The sequence below is a fragment of the Neltuma alba genome, unplaced genomic scaffold, assembly GCF_004799145.2.
Source record: "Neltuma alba isolate B1F8T4 unplaced genomic scaffold, ASM479914v2 tig00000277_pilon, whole genome shotgun sequence".
Taxonomy (NCBI): Eukaryota; Viridiplantae; Streptophyta; class Magnoliopsida; order Fabales; family Fabaceae; genus Neltuma; species Neltuma alba.
In genome coordinates this window covers 25,376-43,076 of record NW_021631987.1, presented here as the reverse complement: position 1 = coordinate 43,076, position 17,701 = coordinate 25,376, and the positions used below count along the sequence as shown (strand labels likewise).

General features: G+C 37.8%; 3 protein-coding genes across 4 annotated transcripts; 1 reads left to right on the top strand and 2 right to left on the bottom strand.

The window, feature by feature from the left end:
* Nucleotides 1–736: 736 nt before the first annotated feature.
* LOC114714238 (protein EMBRYONIC FLOWER 1-like) lies at nt 737–6,145 on the top strand. 2 transcript variants are annotated; one of them, XM_028899064.1, is made up of 6 exons: nt 737–929; nt 1,280–1,695; nt 1,776–1,880; nt 1,968–3,271; nt 3,862–5,538; nt 5,635–6,145. In XM_028899064.1, exons 1-5 carry the CDS (start codon nt 832–834, stop codon nt 5,512–5,514), a joined length of 3,576 nt encoding a protein of 1,191 aa, XP_028754897.1. In that variant the 5' UTR covers nt 737–831; the 3' UTR covers nt 5,515–5,538; nt 5,635–6,145. The 2 variants fall into 2 exon arrangements, with proteins under 2 accessions (XP_028754897.1, XP_028754835.1); XM_028899002.1 differs by having other exon boundaries at nt 1,968–3,283; nt 5,642–6,145.
* Nucleotides 6,146–7,655: 1,510 nt separating this feature from the next.
* On the bottom strand, nt 7,656–10,245 carry LOC114714396 (L-gulonolactone oxidase 3-like). Its single transcript, XM_028899169.1, is given in 4 exon segments — nt 7,656–7,814; nt 7,817–8,545; nt 8,952–9,207; nt 9,506–10,245. Coding segments are annotated over 4 exon segments (1,722 nt in total). The 5' UTR covers nt 10,163–10,245; the 3' UTR covers nt 7,656–7,734.
* A 3,486-nt stretch (nt 10,246–13,731) lies between these two features.
* Nucleotides 13,732–17,242, bottom strand: LOC114714155 (L-gulonolactone oxidase 3). The gene is made up of 7 exons (XM_028898894.1): nt 16,503–17,242; nt 15,949–16,204; nt 15,707–15,840; nt 15,531–15,626; nt 15,249–15,443; nt 14,991–15,104; nt 13,732–14,336 (listed from the first exon to the last, which is right to left on the bottom strand). The coding sequence occupies exons 1-7, from the start codon at nt 17,157–17,159 to the stop codon at nt 14,076–14,078; spliced, it is 1,713 nt and encodes a 570-aa protein (XP_028754727.1). The 5' UTR covers nt 17,160–17,242; the 3' UTR covers nt 13,732–14,075.
* Nucleotides 17,243–17,701: the final 459 nt, after the last annotated feature.

Here is a 17,701-nt window from a genome sequence, read left to right as displayed (position 1 = left end):
TCACTTTAATTTAACTGAGCTTGCGAGTCAATAAGAGTTGAATAATACGTCTAGGCCGATGTACCGTAAAACTTGAGTTTTTCTAACGCATCGTTTTCTGACCCGGTTTGACTTAATAAATGCGCGCGCCCCGCTGGATTTCGGGAGTCAATTCTTATCCTGAGATATTTTACACCATAATAGGACTAGTTTCCCTCATGGAATTTAAAAACCCTAGCATGTACCGAGTCTTGTTTCAAGCACGTGTTCTTCCTTTTATGAGCTTAGATTGTTGTGCTGCCTTTGTTATGTCCATTATATGATTTTAAACAACGGAAATGCTAAATTTGAGCTTATGTATTGTTGATTTATTGATGGAAACCTAGGGCTTATGTACTTTCATACTGCTTAAGGTTGTTATTTTATGTGTCTAATTGCTACTTATGAAGGTTTCACGTCATTTATTCCACTTTGGTTCTAAGTAGTCGTCTTCTTTAACATGTCTTTACTTTGATTTATTAGAAGTTGCATAAATGCTAGCAGTTTGCTGGGAAGTTTGCTTATATATCTTCGTATCTTCGTATGTTTAAGGTGTTTTCCTTGCTTACATGCACAAAAATCTGTCACAATATGGTGGTGATCGTCATTCAACTAGTGTATCTTGACTCAGTGCATAGAACCTTTACTTGTTTCTATTATATAATAACTTTGGTGTTCTAATACTGTCGAATAATGTAAATTCTATTCATGCTATTCTAGCTTTGGCTGCTTGTATTTAATTGGGAGATGAGTATGCATAAATGTGGAGAACCGTTCATTCAAAGGATGTTTTAAAACACTGTCATCGAAATCATGGGATCACTTATCCAGATTGACTCCATCTCCATAGATCTTGCCAATTCTATTGAAAAGAGTGATGCAGGAAAATGTGATCATCGTTTCTCAATACGGTAAGCCTTGAAGCTACCAACCTTAAATAAGTTTGCGTGATTTCTGATTAATATTTATTTAACTACTTATTTATTGTTTCTATGCCTTCATTCATAACATTCATAAAATATTGAGATCAACAGATTCCACATCTGCACAGTTGAAAGTCAATTAATTAACTTAGTGGCATTTATAAGGACTACGATCAAATGAATATTTTTGAAGGATTACTATATCCGTTTATGTTGTTGGTTAATCATATTCTTTTGCGAAAAAACTGAATAATTATTCTTCTGTGGAATAACAAATATCTCTCGGTTGTTTTTCAAAAGCTCATTCCTCATGTGTCCTATTTTTACTGTTAATGCAGCGGATATGTGGCTGAAATTCGTGAAAAGGACTGGAAACTGTGTTGGCCATTTCCATTACAAGGCAACCATGGTGAGTCTGAGGGTCAACCATGTTTGCTTCCGCCATTAGATGTGCCCAAATTCAGACGGTGGTGCTGTCAAACTTGTCAGCAAGAAATTGCTGCTGAAGGCAGTGACGAAGATAACCAAGGAGAATTTCATTCTTGCTGTACTGGATGCAAATCTGCTAGCAATTGCCTTAGTAATGCAGCTGTCACGTCTGATATTCAGCTGCGGCTAGCTTCAACACCTGACACTGTTGAAAATAGAGGAATTGATCTTAATAGTTCTACTAATTTGAGCTGTGGAAACGATTGCTTACTGGCTAATAAGGAGAAAGAAAAGAAACTTGAAGTTGCAAAAAACGGAATGATAGGTAAGTTGAAGGCTCAGTTTTGTATGAGTATTATGGTCAATCTTTTACAATGTGGGTTTGATTTTCCATGTTTTCTTCAGATCATGAGACTGGCATGGAGGGTAAGCTTAATCATCAACTAACTAGTGTTCCGCCACCTGAAGTTTGTCCATGGCTCAGACTGGAAGCACCTACAAATGATAAAGGTAAATTTCAATTATATAGCACGCATAGTAATGCTATACTGATTTCAAACCCGCAGCTCAAATATCTTTTTTTTTTTTTTGAGATAGGCTTTGAAGGTAATGAAGTTTCTGATGTTAAGTTTACTACAAGCAATCTCAAATGTGCAGACCAAAATTCTTCTGAGTTTTGTAACGGAGGAACACTTATTTCTGCTCATGACCAATGCCAGAAAGAACTAAAAAAAACTTGTTCAATTTTGGAGGCTGGCGAGATAGTTGCTGTGGCAGATCATACTACTTATGACACAACTGAGCATTCTCCTAATGAGTCAGTTGCTAGTCAAAAAGCTTTACCAAGAATTACAGAAAATTTCGTTGAAAATGACTTTCAGGATCATCATCTAGAAAAGTCACCTAGTTTGCCACGTAGAAAGCCTCGAAAGGTGCGCCTGCTAACTGACTTATTGGGTGAAAATGTTGAGAAAAAGACTGAAAAGTTTACTATACAAGGATTCTCATCTGATGGTACTTCCGAGGCATCTGCAACTTTACAGACACTGCCACCATCTGTTGAGGGCAGCTTGACAAATATGGATAAGAGTGTAAAGAAGTTTTTTCTGGATGAAGAGCTGAAACCTGCTGAAATTTCCTCACATAGGGTTCATAATGAAGGTCAAAACTTGGAGGGACATACAGAAGTAAATGACACTATCCTGGATAATCGATTTAAAGATGTGCATTCCTCAATAGGTTTACAAGAAAATATGAAGAGCTACTGGAGTAAACCTGAAATTGATAGAGGCCTTACCATGGGTAAGAAGAAAAAGAAGAAGATCCAAGTTGTTGACAAACATTTGAGATCTTATCCATACCAAAATGAGGAGAATATGCATGTTGTGAGTAAGGCATGTGCATCTAAAACTCCCTCTCTCTCGTCATCTTTTGCATTTTCAGAAAAAGGAATGGATAACTTTCATTTGCATGCTCTAAAATTAGGAAATAAATGCAATTTGTCCAAACAAAGAGGGAAGATGCTGCAAGTTGATGGGGATCTGGGTTCCTTATCTTCTTGGGAAAATGATAAGCTTGTAGAAGATTCTGTTGCTGTTACAGGAGCAAAATTAATGTCAAACATGCCTGTAGTTATTCCAATTGCATCAGCACAAGGCTCCATATGTAATGAAAGTGGAGTAAAAGAGGGACTTCATCTCTCTCAAAATAGTTATTTGGCAGCTCAGGCTTGCAACAAAAAATGCTTCAGTCAAATTGATAATCAACTACCCTTCTCAGTGTCTTCGCAAGAGGGCACATCAAAAGTACACAATCTTGTAAAGAAAGGCAGAGAAACTGATGTTGTTGGAGAGTCAAGCATTCCTTACAAGCAGATAAAAGATGCTATTTCTGACAAAGGGGTGAGTTGTGAAGTAAATAGAAATAAAAAGCCCCTTAGAATGCTTTTTCCTAATGAAAGGCATAAGTATGCCTCTCAGGCTGAAGATGGGAATCATTTCCAGGACAAGCAAATAGTATTTGTTGTTAGTTTTTCATTTCCCATTTTAACTTCAATTATTTATATATTTATTTTTTGCGGAACATGAACAGTATCTTAGTATGTTAATAAGTTTTGTTCAGGTATAATTTCTTCATCCTTTTCCATTGTGAATTTTTTTGACTTTTGAATTAGAAATTGGATTTAACAAGAAAAATCAAATTGATCTTATGATCTCTCCAGTACTCATTCATGATAGTTGCTTACCTTATTCTTGTAGTTCTCCACAATATTTTTTTTAGTTCCTTATCAATAGCCGCTGCATGTCTTGGCAGTGGCCAGTTGGGTTTCTTGTGAAATGGTCTTTTTAGTTTGTGTTGGTGGTGAAATACTACTGTGAAAAAGAAATTTTTACCTCTGATGTATTAATTGGATGAATGTATTCTTATTGGCTTCATAATCAAGCATATATGGTACTGAAATGCTTCTGAGGAAATAACTTTCTGTTTGCAGGAAATTACTGGTTCAGAGAACACACAAAAACCAGTTGAGGCTATGGAACATGCAAGTTTCAAGAAAACCAATGGCGATCAAACAGCTGATCAAGTGTCTGAGGGGGGGACATTAGATGATATACCCATAGAAATTGTAGAGCTGATGGCAAAGAATCAACATGAGAGGCGTCTTTCTGAAGCAGAAAATGGAAGCTTTCAGCTGACAAGATGTGCTGATGAAAGGAAAGCACAGATGACAGTTGGCTCTGGCATCCATGGAAAAGGAGGATTATCCTTGTTACATGAGGGTCTGAAAGTAAAACCTCATGGAAGACATGGGGAAAATGGCATGTCCTTGCGGGGAGAGAATGTTAGGCCGGGCAAAAGAAAGTCTGTTCACTACTTTTCTCCAATTGATGATGGAAACCATTTGAATAGGAATAGTCTTTGTCAAACTCAGTCCTCCTTTCCTTTTGAGGTTTCCAATTCCCAAAAGAGGCTACCAAATGGATTTCATTTTCCAACCATGGGATCCAGCCTTTGTAGCAGTGCTCAAAATTGCAAGATGAATGGGAGTAATGCAGCGCGTGGATCCACTGATCCCGTTTTGCAGGTCCAGGGAGGATGTAGCTTACACGAGACTATTTTACATCCAGATGACAAAGCTTCCCATGTTTGGGCGCCCATCACCCCAGATCATTTGTCCCTGGGATATGACATACCCAAAAGGGTTGTTTCTCAATCTACTTGTGCTACTATAGATATGACTTCACTCCAAACCAATGCGCTTCATAAGCAGAAGATGGACAGGGATGATGTTGATCTCAATTGCTTGAATTTAAATGCTACTTGCCTTGAAAAGCTTAACAGGAATGAAGAATCTGGAACCCTCAATAGGATGAATGCAGAATACCCATTTCCATGCAAACATAATGGAATAGAGCCTCAGCAAAATATGAGGGCATCTCTGGATTTGTATTCTAACGAGATAATACCAGCCATGCATTTACTCAGCCTTATGGATGCAGGTATGAAGTCAATTAAACCCATCAATGATTGTGTCAGTGCTCAAATGTTCAATAGACCCTCTTATCATGGTGATTGTAATAGTAAATTGGAGATTGATAAAGCGCTCAGTTCTCTGAAACAGCCATCATCTGATTATTACAGCAAGAATTACTTGTCAAATAAATCACATGGTGGTTTTCTTAGTTCACCAACCTTAGGTGCATCTTCATCAATCCAGCATAAAAAGAAATTTATTAGAGCTGGAAGCTTCAATAATCAAACATCCCCAAAGTCTGGAAAGTCGAAGATTAAGAGCCCCAACCCGGTCTTGCAGAATAGAGGAAATAAGCAATTTAGTTGGACATATGTTGAAACCGAAACAGAAACAGAAACTCCACTGCAACGTAAATTGGAAGTTCATGGTAATTGTGTAACTTTAGCGCCTTCAAAAGACAGTTATATCTCCAACTCTTGCAGCACAAATAGAAATCCAGCTGATTTCACCCTGCCAGATATGGGGAATATCTATATGATCAGAGGGGAAGATCTGAAATTTGAGAAGCCTAGTAATCCCAAGAAAAGGCCCAGCTTGGTTACTTTTGAGGGATGCAAACAGCAGAGAAATTTGAAGGAAACGAAAATAAAGGATCATGAAAAATGGTGAAATCCTTTAACATTCCAGCATCTGGTAGGTTCTCAGAATCTCATTTTGCTTTCAAGTCTCATGTAAATATACTCGTACTGCTTTTCTTTGACTCCTGCTCCTTCTGTTTATTGTCAAAAGATGTCAGCAGCTGCTGTACCCCCTTAAATGCTGCATGGGAATATTTAAGGAGGAGTATCAAAGTGACTCTCAGGGTCGGAGCATGGATTCGATTTCGAAAGTGAGATTCCCACGACCTCAGCGCGTGTGGCTGATTGCCAAGCCTGAATGTTAATCTGATATAAAGCAAGCAGAAGACCCTTATATCTAAGTACTTTAATTAACATTCTGTGAGTAGCATTTGATTTGCTCTCTCATAAATTTATATCTGGCGTTCAATGTTGGTGTGATAAGTTAGTGGGGAGGCCTTGATATAAGCCCCTCCGTTTTCTAAGGCTCGGTGTGGTGCATTTTGTCTGACTGGCCCCATCAGCCACTAGACGGAAGATTGAACGAAGTAATTTGTCAACTGTCAATCTAATAAGCTCATGTCGATAGTGCTGTGGCTGTAACTTATCATGTAAAGTGTCAAAAACCAATGTAACAGGCATAGTTTGTCGGAATTTGGTCAAAAAGATATAGTTTGTTGAAACTTTGAAATACGAGTTTTCTTCGTAATTATATTTCAAAGAGGCGGTGACTTGGACACTGGCTTCTTTTTTGGGTTAAAAGAAAGGATTAACCAATAAAAATTTCTGGCGGGGGTTCAGTTAAATTTTGACAAATAAAATCAAATATAGAACGAAAAAGGTTTGATGTCATTTCAGAGATACAAAGACGCTGTAATTTGCTGCGTTTTCGCTATCTTCTGGAGGCAATTATCACTTATCAGGAGAGACGGGCCTTTTTTTTTTTCCCCTGCAAAATAACTTTTTTCCGCATCATCTACTCGTTTCTACATAATGTAACAATAAAGAATTCAAAATTTGGAAAACTCCTGTTTATTTGATTGGGAATATGATTGTCATGGGATTAAAAATTATCTCTCCATCGAAAAAAATTATCTCATCACCAAAGAACAAATTTCTTTTGATTTAATGATTAATGATATTTATCTCAAAATACTCTGGTGATGACTCAACTTTGTCTTTAAACTTTTACTATAATTTTTATTCAATTCTAAAAATTTAAAAAAAAACAATTAACGCAAATTGTATGCGTTGATACACACCCATAACTTCTTGGCAGGATATACCCAACAGAATTTGCACAGGAACGCTTTGTAGAAGCAGAGCTGCTTTTGGAGGAAGATGGGTTGTGCATGCGTGTGTGTTAGAAAGTGAGCAAATCAATATGTAATTATTTATCATCCTGTTGGATCTTTCATGCTTCATCATTTCAGCTTCACTCTCAGCGATTGAGCCATGAAGTCATGGACAACACCTCGTTATCGTGGGTAAATATATTATTTACATGTTTTATTCTCTTCAAGTTAGTTAATTCTCACACAAATATATATATATTTGACCTGAATTCTCACACGCAAATATGACTCATGTGTAAGAGTACAAGGCAATATAATCCACGTATTTCATTCTTTTAATTTATTTTCATATTAAATAACCTGATACTTTCACGGTTCGCCTCCAAACCCTAAAATAAAACTTCACGCCTTCGTTTCCGTACGCAGACGTCACTGTTGCTGTTGCTTGCATCTTCAGCTTTTCATAGCATCGTTATGCAGCAATAGAAAAAGAATGCTTCCGTTAAACTTAACCAGCAACCTTCGTATTTAATTTGACTAGTCAGATTTCCACAATAAACTTTCAGAATTATTGGGGGGAAAAAAAGAACAGACTGGATTAATCGTAAAGATAATCCATACGTGACCCAGGCGAGACTGGAACATTCTCTCTCTTTTTCCCTCGATAAAAATAACAAACTGTTTAATTATCCCACTGCATAAATGAACAAGTCTTTGTATGAGAGTCAGTTTAGCTAGGATAATTATGATGCTTCTATATGTTTCCTATACAAAATTCAGAAAAATTTCCCAATAGATTACTGATTCCCACTTAAATTACTAGCGCGCTCGATCGACAACTAGCTTGATAAGCATCCATGGACGATCCATGTGTAATCTTTAACTGGGAAAAAAGCCGAAGGGGAAGAATAATATTCTCATATTATGAGCATAGATAATAAAGAGAGTAATATGCTTGTGTGTGTTGTACAAAAGCATCAAGCAATGGAGGCCGAGGAGTGCCTACAAACTCTAGCTTCTTTGTAGACAAGGCCTTGTCTGCAGAAATACCCTTTTGAGGACTGCAATGTCTGTCTTCAGTACATATGCAAAGTCCCTCCAACGCGCACCCATCAACTTTTTCCCCTTGTTTGCCATACACTAAATCATCTGACCATTTACTTGAGAAAATATTCTGAGGGTCCAATTGTTCCTTGGCTGCAATGAACTCCTTAAACTTGGGATACTTGTTCTGCACACCCAAGAAAGCTACGTTCCTATTCTTGGCCCAATGTGGCTTAGCTCCATATTTGAAGAACGCCATTTGCTCCACCTCTTCCAACACATCCTGGTTTAGTCTCGGAGTTGAAGGGTCCTCCGAACGATAATAGTTGAAATCAATCACCACGGAGTCTTGGGGTTGGCCTAGATACGCATTTGAGGCTTTAATAAAGCGTATTAGGAAGCCATTGTAGATGTCCAGGCCACAGAAGTTCTGTGGGTTTAGGTCTCTCAGTTTTTTCACATCACGCACGAAGTCTCCGAAGGTGGAAGCAGGGAAGATTGCAGTGCTCTCGTAAAAGAATAGCCCTTTGATTCTCGGATCCCACGCACAGGAAGTGTCAAATCTTGTTGAATATAAGCACGAACCCGATGTTTGCATTTTTCCTTGATATCCCACGACTGGATAGCCTGTGAAGATTAGGCCGTTGTTCTTCAGCCCATTTCCCGCTAATTTCTTGTACGATACTGTAGCTGTTGCTGTTAGGCATTTCCCATTCACATCCCTCCCATTTTCCTGCAATTTCTCTGCATTTGATCCCCGTTCAATTATACATGCATACATATCATAATCATTAAATGATTGTGGATGACCAATAAAATAAAAGGGGACGATTCAGTAAATTCCAAGATATGCATCTCTATCCGTAAATATATATATAAAACAAAAAAAAAAGTGAACTTTTTTAAGCGTTTATTATGAAATTCTTCAATATAAATTTATTTAGTAGACATATTTTAATTTCAATGAAGCATTATAAGGTCAGATAACTTGAAAAATTTTATATAAATGAATCCGCCAATATATACTTTGAAAACTGACAAAGCTGCAACAGCTAGCATGCACTAAGTTATCATATATATAATATAATTGCTTGTTGATATAGAGAAATAAAGAATCAAAAGGAGAGGAGAAGAAGATACTAATTGTTACCTATTCCTCTGATGGATTTGGAGACCAACATAGAATTGGGTTGAAATCCAATAAAGTCATATACGCCATCACCGGAGACATTTAAGGGAACCCTGGAATCATATCTGTATACAGCTGTATGCTTCGAAGGATACCAAGTGATATCTGCAAATTCATACTTATTTGCATGCTCCATGTATCCATCTTCCATATTAGCATCATCAGTAAAATTGTACGTTATGCGTCGCTTGAACCTATGCTCTATTGATAGCTTCACCTGTTGTTAATCATATATATAAAAAAGCAAAAAAGATATTCAACAAACTAAACTAGATCATAATCGATCACATCGCAGGTCACTTTGTTGAATATCACACACACACACATATCTGTAGTATGCTTAAGTATGCAAAAGACTTCAATCACTGACGGTAAAAATGAATATATGGGTGTCCACCCAAAATTGCATGTGCTTGAACACGTGAACATAGAGAAAAACGATAACACCATTGCGAGCTGTTGGAAGGTAAAAAAATACAGTGCCATTCTACTGGGGAAAAAATTGATGGACTGACCTTGGAGATGGCACCCAGCATTCCCAGTGATAATTTGGCAGCATTAAGGAGAGGATCGTGTCGTTCCAGCGTCAAAATCTTGGCGTAGCCTTCAGATTTGGAAGCAGGAACAACGATGCTAATCCCGATAACATGATCGTGAACAGCCCCTCCATTGCCCCACCACGAACTGCCATGGGCGCCGGTGGTAATCAGCCCAGCCACCGTCACACCCTCCCAATACGGCGCAGCCACCAAGCTGAACCCATTCTCCTCCACTCTATCGATCAAATCACGAAGCGGCACCCCGGAATCCGCGGTCACAACCAAATCAGCGGCATCAATTTCAATGCCCGAACTATACTTCTCGGTGCTGATGAGAAGAGTATTATCGGCGGAAGGGCAAGCCAACTTGGGAATGGTGTGGGAGAATTTGGTGACGACCTTCACCTTAAGATTGTTGCGATTGGCGTAAGCGACGGCGAGGCGAAGCTCTTGCTCGGTGGTGGGGTAAGTGACGTTAAGCGCGTGGCAAGAAGCTCGATCAGGCCAGGCGCCATAGGAGTTGAGAATAGTACAGCCATGTTGGTCGCAATGGAGAGGAGAAGACGGAGTGAGAGCATGAGAGAGAGAGAGGAGAGTGAGGATGAGAGAGAAAAGGCACAAATGGTTTCGCATTTTGCAGAGGATATTCAGGACTGGAACTTGGTTTGGTGGGGATGAAGCCTTTTGCTTTGGCTCATCATATATAATTACATGTGTTAGAGCGCGGGCACCGGGGTGGACACAAACATAACATATATATATATATATTTGCATTATATATATACAAAGGCAATGCTTTAAGGCATTAGAGAAGGAAGGGATAGATTTGAAATTATCTTTCAAAAAATGGATCAATGATGAGGTTCCTTATATTGTAAATTAAGGCTTGGTGTGGTGTGCCGCCTTTATCTTCTACAGAATATATTGTTTTTTTTTTTTGGGATTGCGATGAAATATATGATGATTCATGAACAGTGGTGTCTCTTCTATATAAAATATGGAACGACTTTAAATGCGTAAAATATTAAAATAGTGTACTCTTTTCTTTTTTTTTAAACCTTGAGTGGCGTACTTAATTTCAATAATACTTTTTAGATGCTCTAGCATAAAATAAAATGATTGAAATTCAAACAAAAAGATATAAATGCCCTCTTATTTAAAAAAGAAATCAAAACTCCCTGGCTGGTGGCCCCTATATCCATATTGAATATTCACCTATTCAATAACATTGTATTAAAACGTATTAATTGCTAATTTATTATAATAAATAGTTAAAGAGGGGTAATAAATTGCTTGTAAATAATTTGAAGGAGGAGTTTCATTTATTTTTTGAAAATTTAAAAAACATGATTATTAATTGCTAAATTACTATAGTAATAGCATTCTGATTTTTTCACTTTTTACGTTTCTGGCTAGTTGAACTCATTTATTACTTCAATTCTCCGTCAATAAATTTAAATATATGTGGATCGCGTCTGAATCCAAAATAAATATTCCACGTTGCTTGTCTGCTTGGGTCATGTATTTCCATACGGCTGTTATTTTTTTAACTTAAAAAAAAAAAGAGAATTTTTTCGGGGAAAAACGAAAAAAAAGAAGGGTTGAGAAAAAGCGTGAAACAAGCAGAAAGACCTGCTGACAGAAAATTTATAAGTATATCTGTAAATATTTTTTAATCTTTAAATGTTGTCATGCGTTAAGCAGCTATTGAATTCCAATTCATCTAAATTTTAATACAAATTACTTTTCAATATAAAATTACAAAAAATTAAATTAATATCTTTTGGCCAGTTAGCCAAGGCAACTTAAATGTCATATCCTATTATACAGCCAACTAGCCATAAACACACATAAACAGAATTCGTTCCTTATAATAAATTGTAAATAACTAATTCACAAATAATAAACAATTACTTAAAAACAATAAACATGTCAAATACATTAATGAGAATAATAAAAGAGAATGTATAGAAAAATGCGGTAAGAGAGATTATGACAAAAACAGAGAATAAATAATTAAAAACAAAATTAAAAAAATACATTAAACGGTAAGAAAAACACCAAATAAAAACTTATAAATAGGACATGGGAAGGAGTATATATTATATAACAAATTTTGCCAATAAAAAACAATGACAAAAATGAAGCAATTAAAGAAGCGATGAATGTAATTTTACTTCACATGGCCAATTCTATTTTTGCAGTTAGATTCCGAAAAGTACTGATTGTTTTTGACGGGCTAAATGACCATGAACGTCAGTATTATATTATACTCTTTCAAACTTTTTCTCTCATGAGCTGCAAGATTCCCTTCCTCTTTATTTACTTGCCAGGGTTTGATTCACTCGGAACCTAAGATTCCTCGTCTGCAGCTTGTTACCTTCTCAGTTTTTGCGACGTCGGGGGCAATGCCGAGATTGCTTAGATATGCCTCCGGGAACACTTTTAATTCATCTCTTGTATTCGTGGGTTTATATTTGAAACCATAAAACGAGAAGATTGCATGACAAGTAAGGATTAAAAGCGATTTAAGGTAGGATTAAAACGATATGAAAGTTTTTGAAGAGGAAGAGCATTTTGTTGTTGAGGGTCAAATCTGAGACGTACGAGACAGACAGCCAAATGGGGGGCAGGGTCCTAAAGTGAGGGACCCCACCACGCACGTGATTCTGAGATGCTCCACGTCAGAATATAAATTTATAAATTATATCGGATCAGCTGATGAGTTAAAGTTGTTGGATCGACCCCTCCTGAGTTTTACGACAAATTAGCTAATTCAATAATAATGGTGGCAATTACTAACACGATTGGATCTAGTAAAAAGGGACTAGTTTCTCATAACATGACGAATTAATGTTTAAATTTATATTAAGAAAAGTATCTACATTTTATGATCTGATAATGTCTCGAATATGATTGTTTCCAGAATATTCATGCTTTGGGGGGGAAAAAATAATAATAATAACAATGGTGGGAACTGGCAGGATATGTTCGGTGCAGCTTCCTCGTCTTCAATGCAAAGACGATCCAGAAGAAGGCAATAATTTCGGGACCGCGGGGCGCCTCAAATGAAACGTGATTTCTGTGCCTCTAAACGCGAACCCAAACATGATGCTACGCTTACACCCCCACAATCCTCAACAGATGGACTCGCAATGAACTCGTCAAAGCCAGCCAACATCACCGGTTTGGTTTCCATCTCGATATTGATTATTGGCAGATTGGGTCCAAGGCAGCCTCATCATCCAACAGCGTTTCGAAATCCACGTACTCAAATTCCGTGAGCAAAGAAACTTCTTCCAGCAAAGGATTTTGAGAGTGCGTCTGGGACACTTAGAAACCCGTATGGCCACAAGCAATCCGGGAATCTTTGTCCTTCATCAACGATCAAGATTGTGCTACACCTGCCCTCTACTTCTGTATATTCCGAAACCCAAGTATAATCTTTTGGTTTTACCTAAATATCAGCTTTTTGCTGCTGTCCTTGTAAATTTCAGCTGGTGATTATAATTATCATTGTAGCCCCGCAAAACTGTCATGACAGCCAGCGAAAGTGATAGTGGGCCTGCTCCATCAAATGCGACAGATGCCATTGGGCTTGGATCATCCAATAACCAGCTTGCTGATGCGCTTGCTAAGGAAGGTCTTTCTACTTCCTCTATTTTGACCAGCTGCCTGACTCATCTACGGGCGTTGTGCGATAAAGACGTGTTGGGATCTATTCCCCTTGTAGTTTAGTTTTTTTTCTTTGGCCTTTGTGCCTCGTTTGTATCAAAAAAAAAAAAGTTACTTATATTCCGGTCAAAAAGCTAGATCACCCGCGTCAAGCGACCTATGTGAGATTTGAGAGATGCGCCAAGAGGGAAAAAAAAAAAAAACAAGGCTGAAGAGCGCGTTCCCCCCTTTTTCTGACAATTCTTTTGTTCCATTTCCTTTTTTTGCACTCCTTTCTTCTTGATATGTTTGTAATACCAGACATGAGCCTTCTCTTAGTGTTGTAATCAGATCTTTATGCTCTGTTTGTGGAATTTGAATTCATTCACGTTCATGACAATGATACTTATTTTTCCTAAGGCTGAGCTTTATGGGCCAAACCCCCCCCCCCCACTAATAATAATAATAATAATAAAAAACAGCACAAAAGAAAGGTTTAACTCGAGAATTGTTTCTGCAGGGCCATAACTAATCAAAGAGGGAAATGATTGACAAAAAAGTCCATAACATTCTCTTAAACCAAAACCCATTTTGATCGTCAAATGAGGCATTGCATGCAGAAAAGGGGATAGAGTGTACCGCCAGCTGCAATCCACTGTACTTTCACATTGTAAGTAGCCTTGAGTCTGACCCTATTCCATAGAACTAAATTTACAACATTTAAAGTAACATCCTCCAATCATCCTAAATTAATGTAATTTTACATTAAAAATAGCAATAAGAGCTACAACTTTCAAGTGTGCCTCCTGATTTTAACTTGCGGGAAAAAAGCCGGGTAAGACCTGCCAAATGTTCAAAGTTAAAGAAATTCTGGGAAAAAATTACGACATAATCACCTCCACTTATCTTGTAGTTCTTTCCTCTCTGATAATACCCAAGTAACAAAAATTGCTGCTACAAGTGCAACAATTGTAATGAGAAGTAGCGCATAGTTGAAATCTTCGGTTAATGAATCGTAAGTTCTTGAAGGAGCTATCCGAGTAAAGAACAGATCTACTCCATAGGCAAAGACCAGTGATGTAGACTCCAACTTGGCAGGTACTGTTATTATTCGTCGGAGACCTTCCACTTTAAGGGAATGCGTAATGTAGGACTGCAAAGATTTAATAAAAATCAGTGTTAACCTTAAAAGAAAATGGGGTTCGAGCAGTAGTTGGGTATTTTCCAAAACTAGGCCAACTAATTTCAGACAGACATTAGAATTCCAGTCATAGCAAACAATATCTTAGAAGAGTACAAACTGGCCCAGTCTTAATTCTTCTCAGAATCATTTAGAGGAGAGGAATCATCATAGGTTATCTTAGCAAACAATATCCATGCAACACATATATCAGCCACAAGATAGATATCCATGCTACAAGTATGCATGCCTCATACAACATGGTTATACCACCAAAGCATGCTGGAAAGGATAACTTAGATTGTTTATGTATCAGCTGAACTTTTGGTTCATCTTACAAGGACTACAAGGGCCAAAACCTGCAGAGGGAAATTTCTGCATTCAAAATGAATCCCCATTCCCTCCCCCACCTTCTTTCTTCTCAAAATTCCTCACCTACCTGACCTTGAACAATATAACTTTACTATAAACAAGCTGAAGAAAGATAAACTGATAAGATGCAGACAGATAAAAAGATACCACCGGTATCATATGGCAACTGATTGCTATGATTGTGCAGTTATTCACAGAGCGGCTGCCTTGCAGAAAAGGAAGAAATAGAAGTTACACAGGCAAAAAAGAAAAAACCTGAGAAATAATTGGTAATGAATCAGTAAGAGGAATAATTCCTTCTTCTTTCTCCGCTTGTGAGGGATTGACTGTTCGCCTAGGGTCCAAATAACGTTTATCAAGGGCCAAAACCTGTAGAAGAAATTTCCCAGTTGATAAGCGGAAATGTATGAACACATTAGATTTTATTGGAGAATGACAGTAAATGGGCAAAAAGTAATTTGAGCAGGGGATGCAACCGATAGAAAAGACACCAATAAACAGCTGTGCCCAAACCTGATCACCAATAGTTCCAATAAGAAGCTGTTGGGAGGTTATGCCCTTTACAGTTGAAGTCACTTCCATTGCTTTCACAGAATGGGTAAAGAAGTATGATTGCGATTTAGCTATGACTTCTGGTCTAGAGTATGAAGAGACAGGTGATGTAAGATTATGCTTTCCAAGAATAAGCTTCCAAACGTCTTTGTTATCCTGTGAATTGTATTCAATTTTAAAATTTCTAATGAACATTGACATATACAGAGATCTTTAGATGAAGATAAAGTTTACTGCCATAACCGCTCGAGATTGATCATAGACTTCAACAACAGACATCTCATATCTGTGCGCTCTGAGATTAAAATAGTGGTACACAACCCAGTTTTCGCTGAATACCTACGAAATATATATTCAATAAGATCAAGTCTATACATGTTGGGCACCATTTTGATGATCAAGTAGTGAAAAATGCTTACAGCATGAACAGGACCCTGACAACCCTGATGAGTCATGCGATGCAATATGCGGCCAGTTACAGTATCAATGATATAGACAATGAAAAATTTTATATAAATGAATCCGCCAATATATACTTTGAAAACTGACAAAGCTGCAACAGCTAGCATGCACTAAGTTATCATTATATATAATATAATTGCTTGTTGATATAGAGAAATAAAGAATCAAAAGGAGAGGAGAAGAAGATACTAATTGTTACCTATTCCTCTGATGGATTTGGAGACCAACATAGAATTGGGTTGAAATCCAATAAAGTCATATACGCCATCACCGGAGACATTTAAGGGAACCCTGGAATCATATCTGTATACAGCTGTATGCTTCGAAGGATACCAAGTGATATCTGCAAATTCATACTTATTTGCATGCTCCATGTATCCATCTTCCATATTAGCATCATCAGTAAAATTGTACGTTATGCGTCGCTTGAACCTATGCTCTATTGATAGCTTCACCTGTTGTTAATCATATATATAAAAAAGCAAAAAAGATATTCAACAAACTAAACTAGATCATAATCGATCACATCGCAGGTCACTTTGTTGAATATCACACACACACACATATCTGTAGTATGCTTAAGTATGCAAAAGACTTCAATCACTGACGGTAAAAATGAATATATGGGTGTCCACCCAAAATTGCATGTGCTTGAACACGTGAACATAGAGAAAAACGATAACACCATTGCGAGCTGTTGGAAGGTAAAAAAATACAGTGCCATTCTACTGGGGAAAAAATTGATGGACTGACCTTGGAGATGGCACCCAGCATTCCCAGTGATAATTTGGCAGCATTAAGGAGAGGATCGTGTCGTTCCAGCGTCAAAATCTTGGCGTAGCCTTCAGATTTGGAAGCAGGAACAACGATGCTAATCCCGATAACATGATCGTGAACAGCCCCTCCATTGCCCCACCACGAACTGCCATGGGCGCCGGTGGTAATCAGCCCAGCCACCGTCACACCCTCCCAATACGGCGCAGCCACCAAGCTGAACCCATTCTCCTCCACTCTATCGATCAAATCACGAAGCGGCACCCCGGAATCCGCGGTCACAACCAAATCAGCGGCATCAATTTCAATGCCCGAACTATACTTCTCGGTGCTGATGAGAAGAGTATTATCGGCGGAAGGGCAAGCCAACTTGGGAATGGTGTGGGAGAATTTGGTGACGACCTTCACCTTAAGATTGTTGCGATTGGCGTAAGCGACGGCGAGGCGAAGCTCTTGCTCGGTGGTGGGGTAAGTGACGTTAAGCGCGTGGCAAGAAGCTCGATCAGGCCAGGCGCCATAGGAGTTGAGAATAGTACAGCCATGTTGGTCGCAATGGAGAGGAGAAGACGGAGTGAGAGCATGAGAGAGAGAGAGGAGAGTGAGGATGAGAGAGAAAAGGCACAAATGGTTTCGCATTTTGCAGAGGATATTCAGGACTGGAACTTGGTTTGGTGGGGATGAAGCCTTTTGCTTTGGCTCATCATATATAATTACATGTGTTAGAGCGCGGGCACCGGGGTGGACACAAACATAACATATATATATATATATATTTGCATTATATATATACAAAGGCAATGCTTTAAGGCATTAGAGAAGGAAGGGATAGATTTGAAATTATCTTTCAAAAAATGGATCAATGATGAGGTTCCTTATATTGTAAATTAAGGCTTGGTGTGGTGTGCCGCCTTTATCTTCTACAGAATATATTGTTTTTTTTTTTTGGGATTGCGATGAAATATATGATGATTCATGAACAGTGGTGTCTCTTCTATATAAAATATGGAACGACTTTAAATGCGTAAAATATTAAAATAGTGTACTCTTTTCTTTTTTTTTAAACCTTGAGTGGCGTACTTAATTTCAATAATACTTTTTAGATGCTCTAGCATAAAATAAAATGATTGAAATTCAAACAAAAAGATATAAATGCCCTCTTATTTAAAAAAGAAATCAAA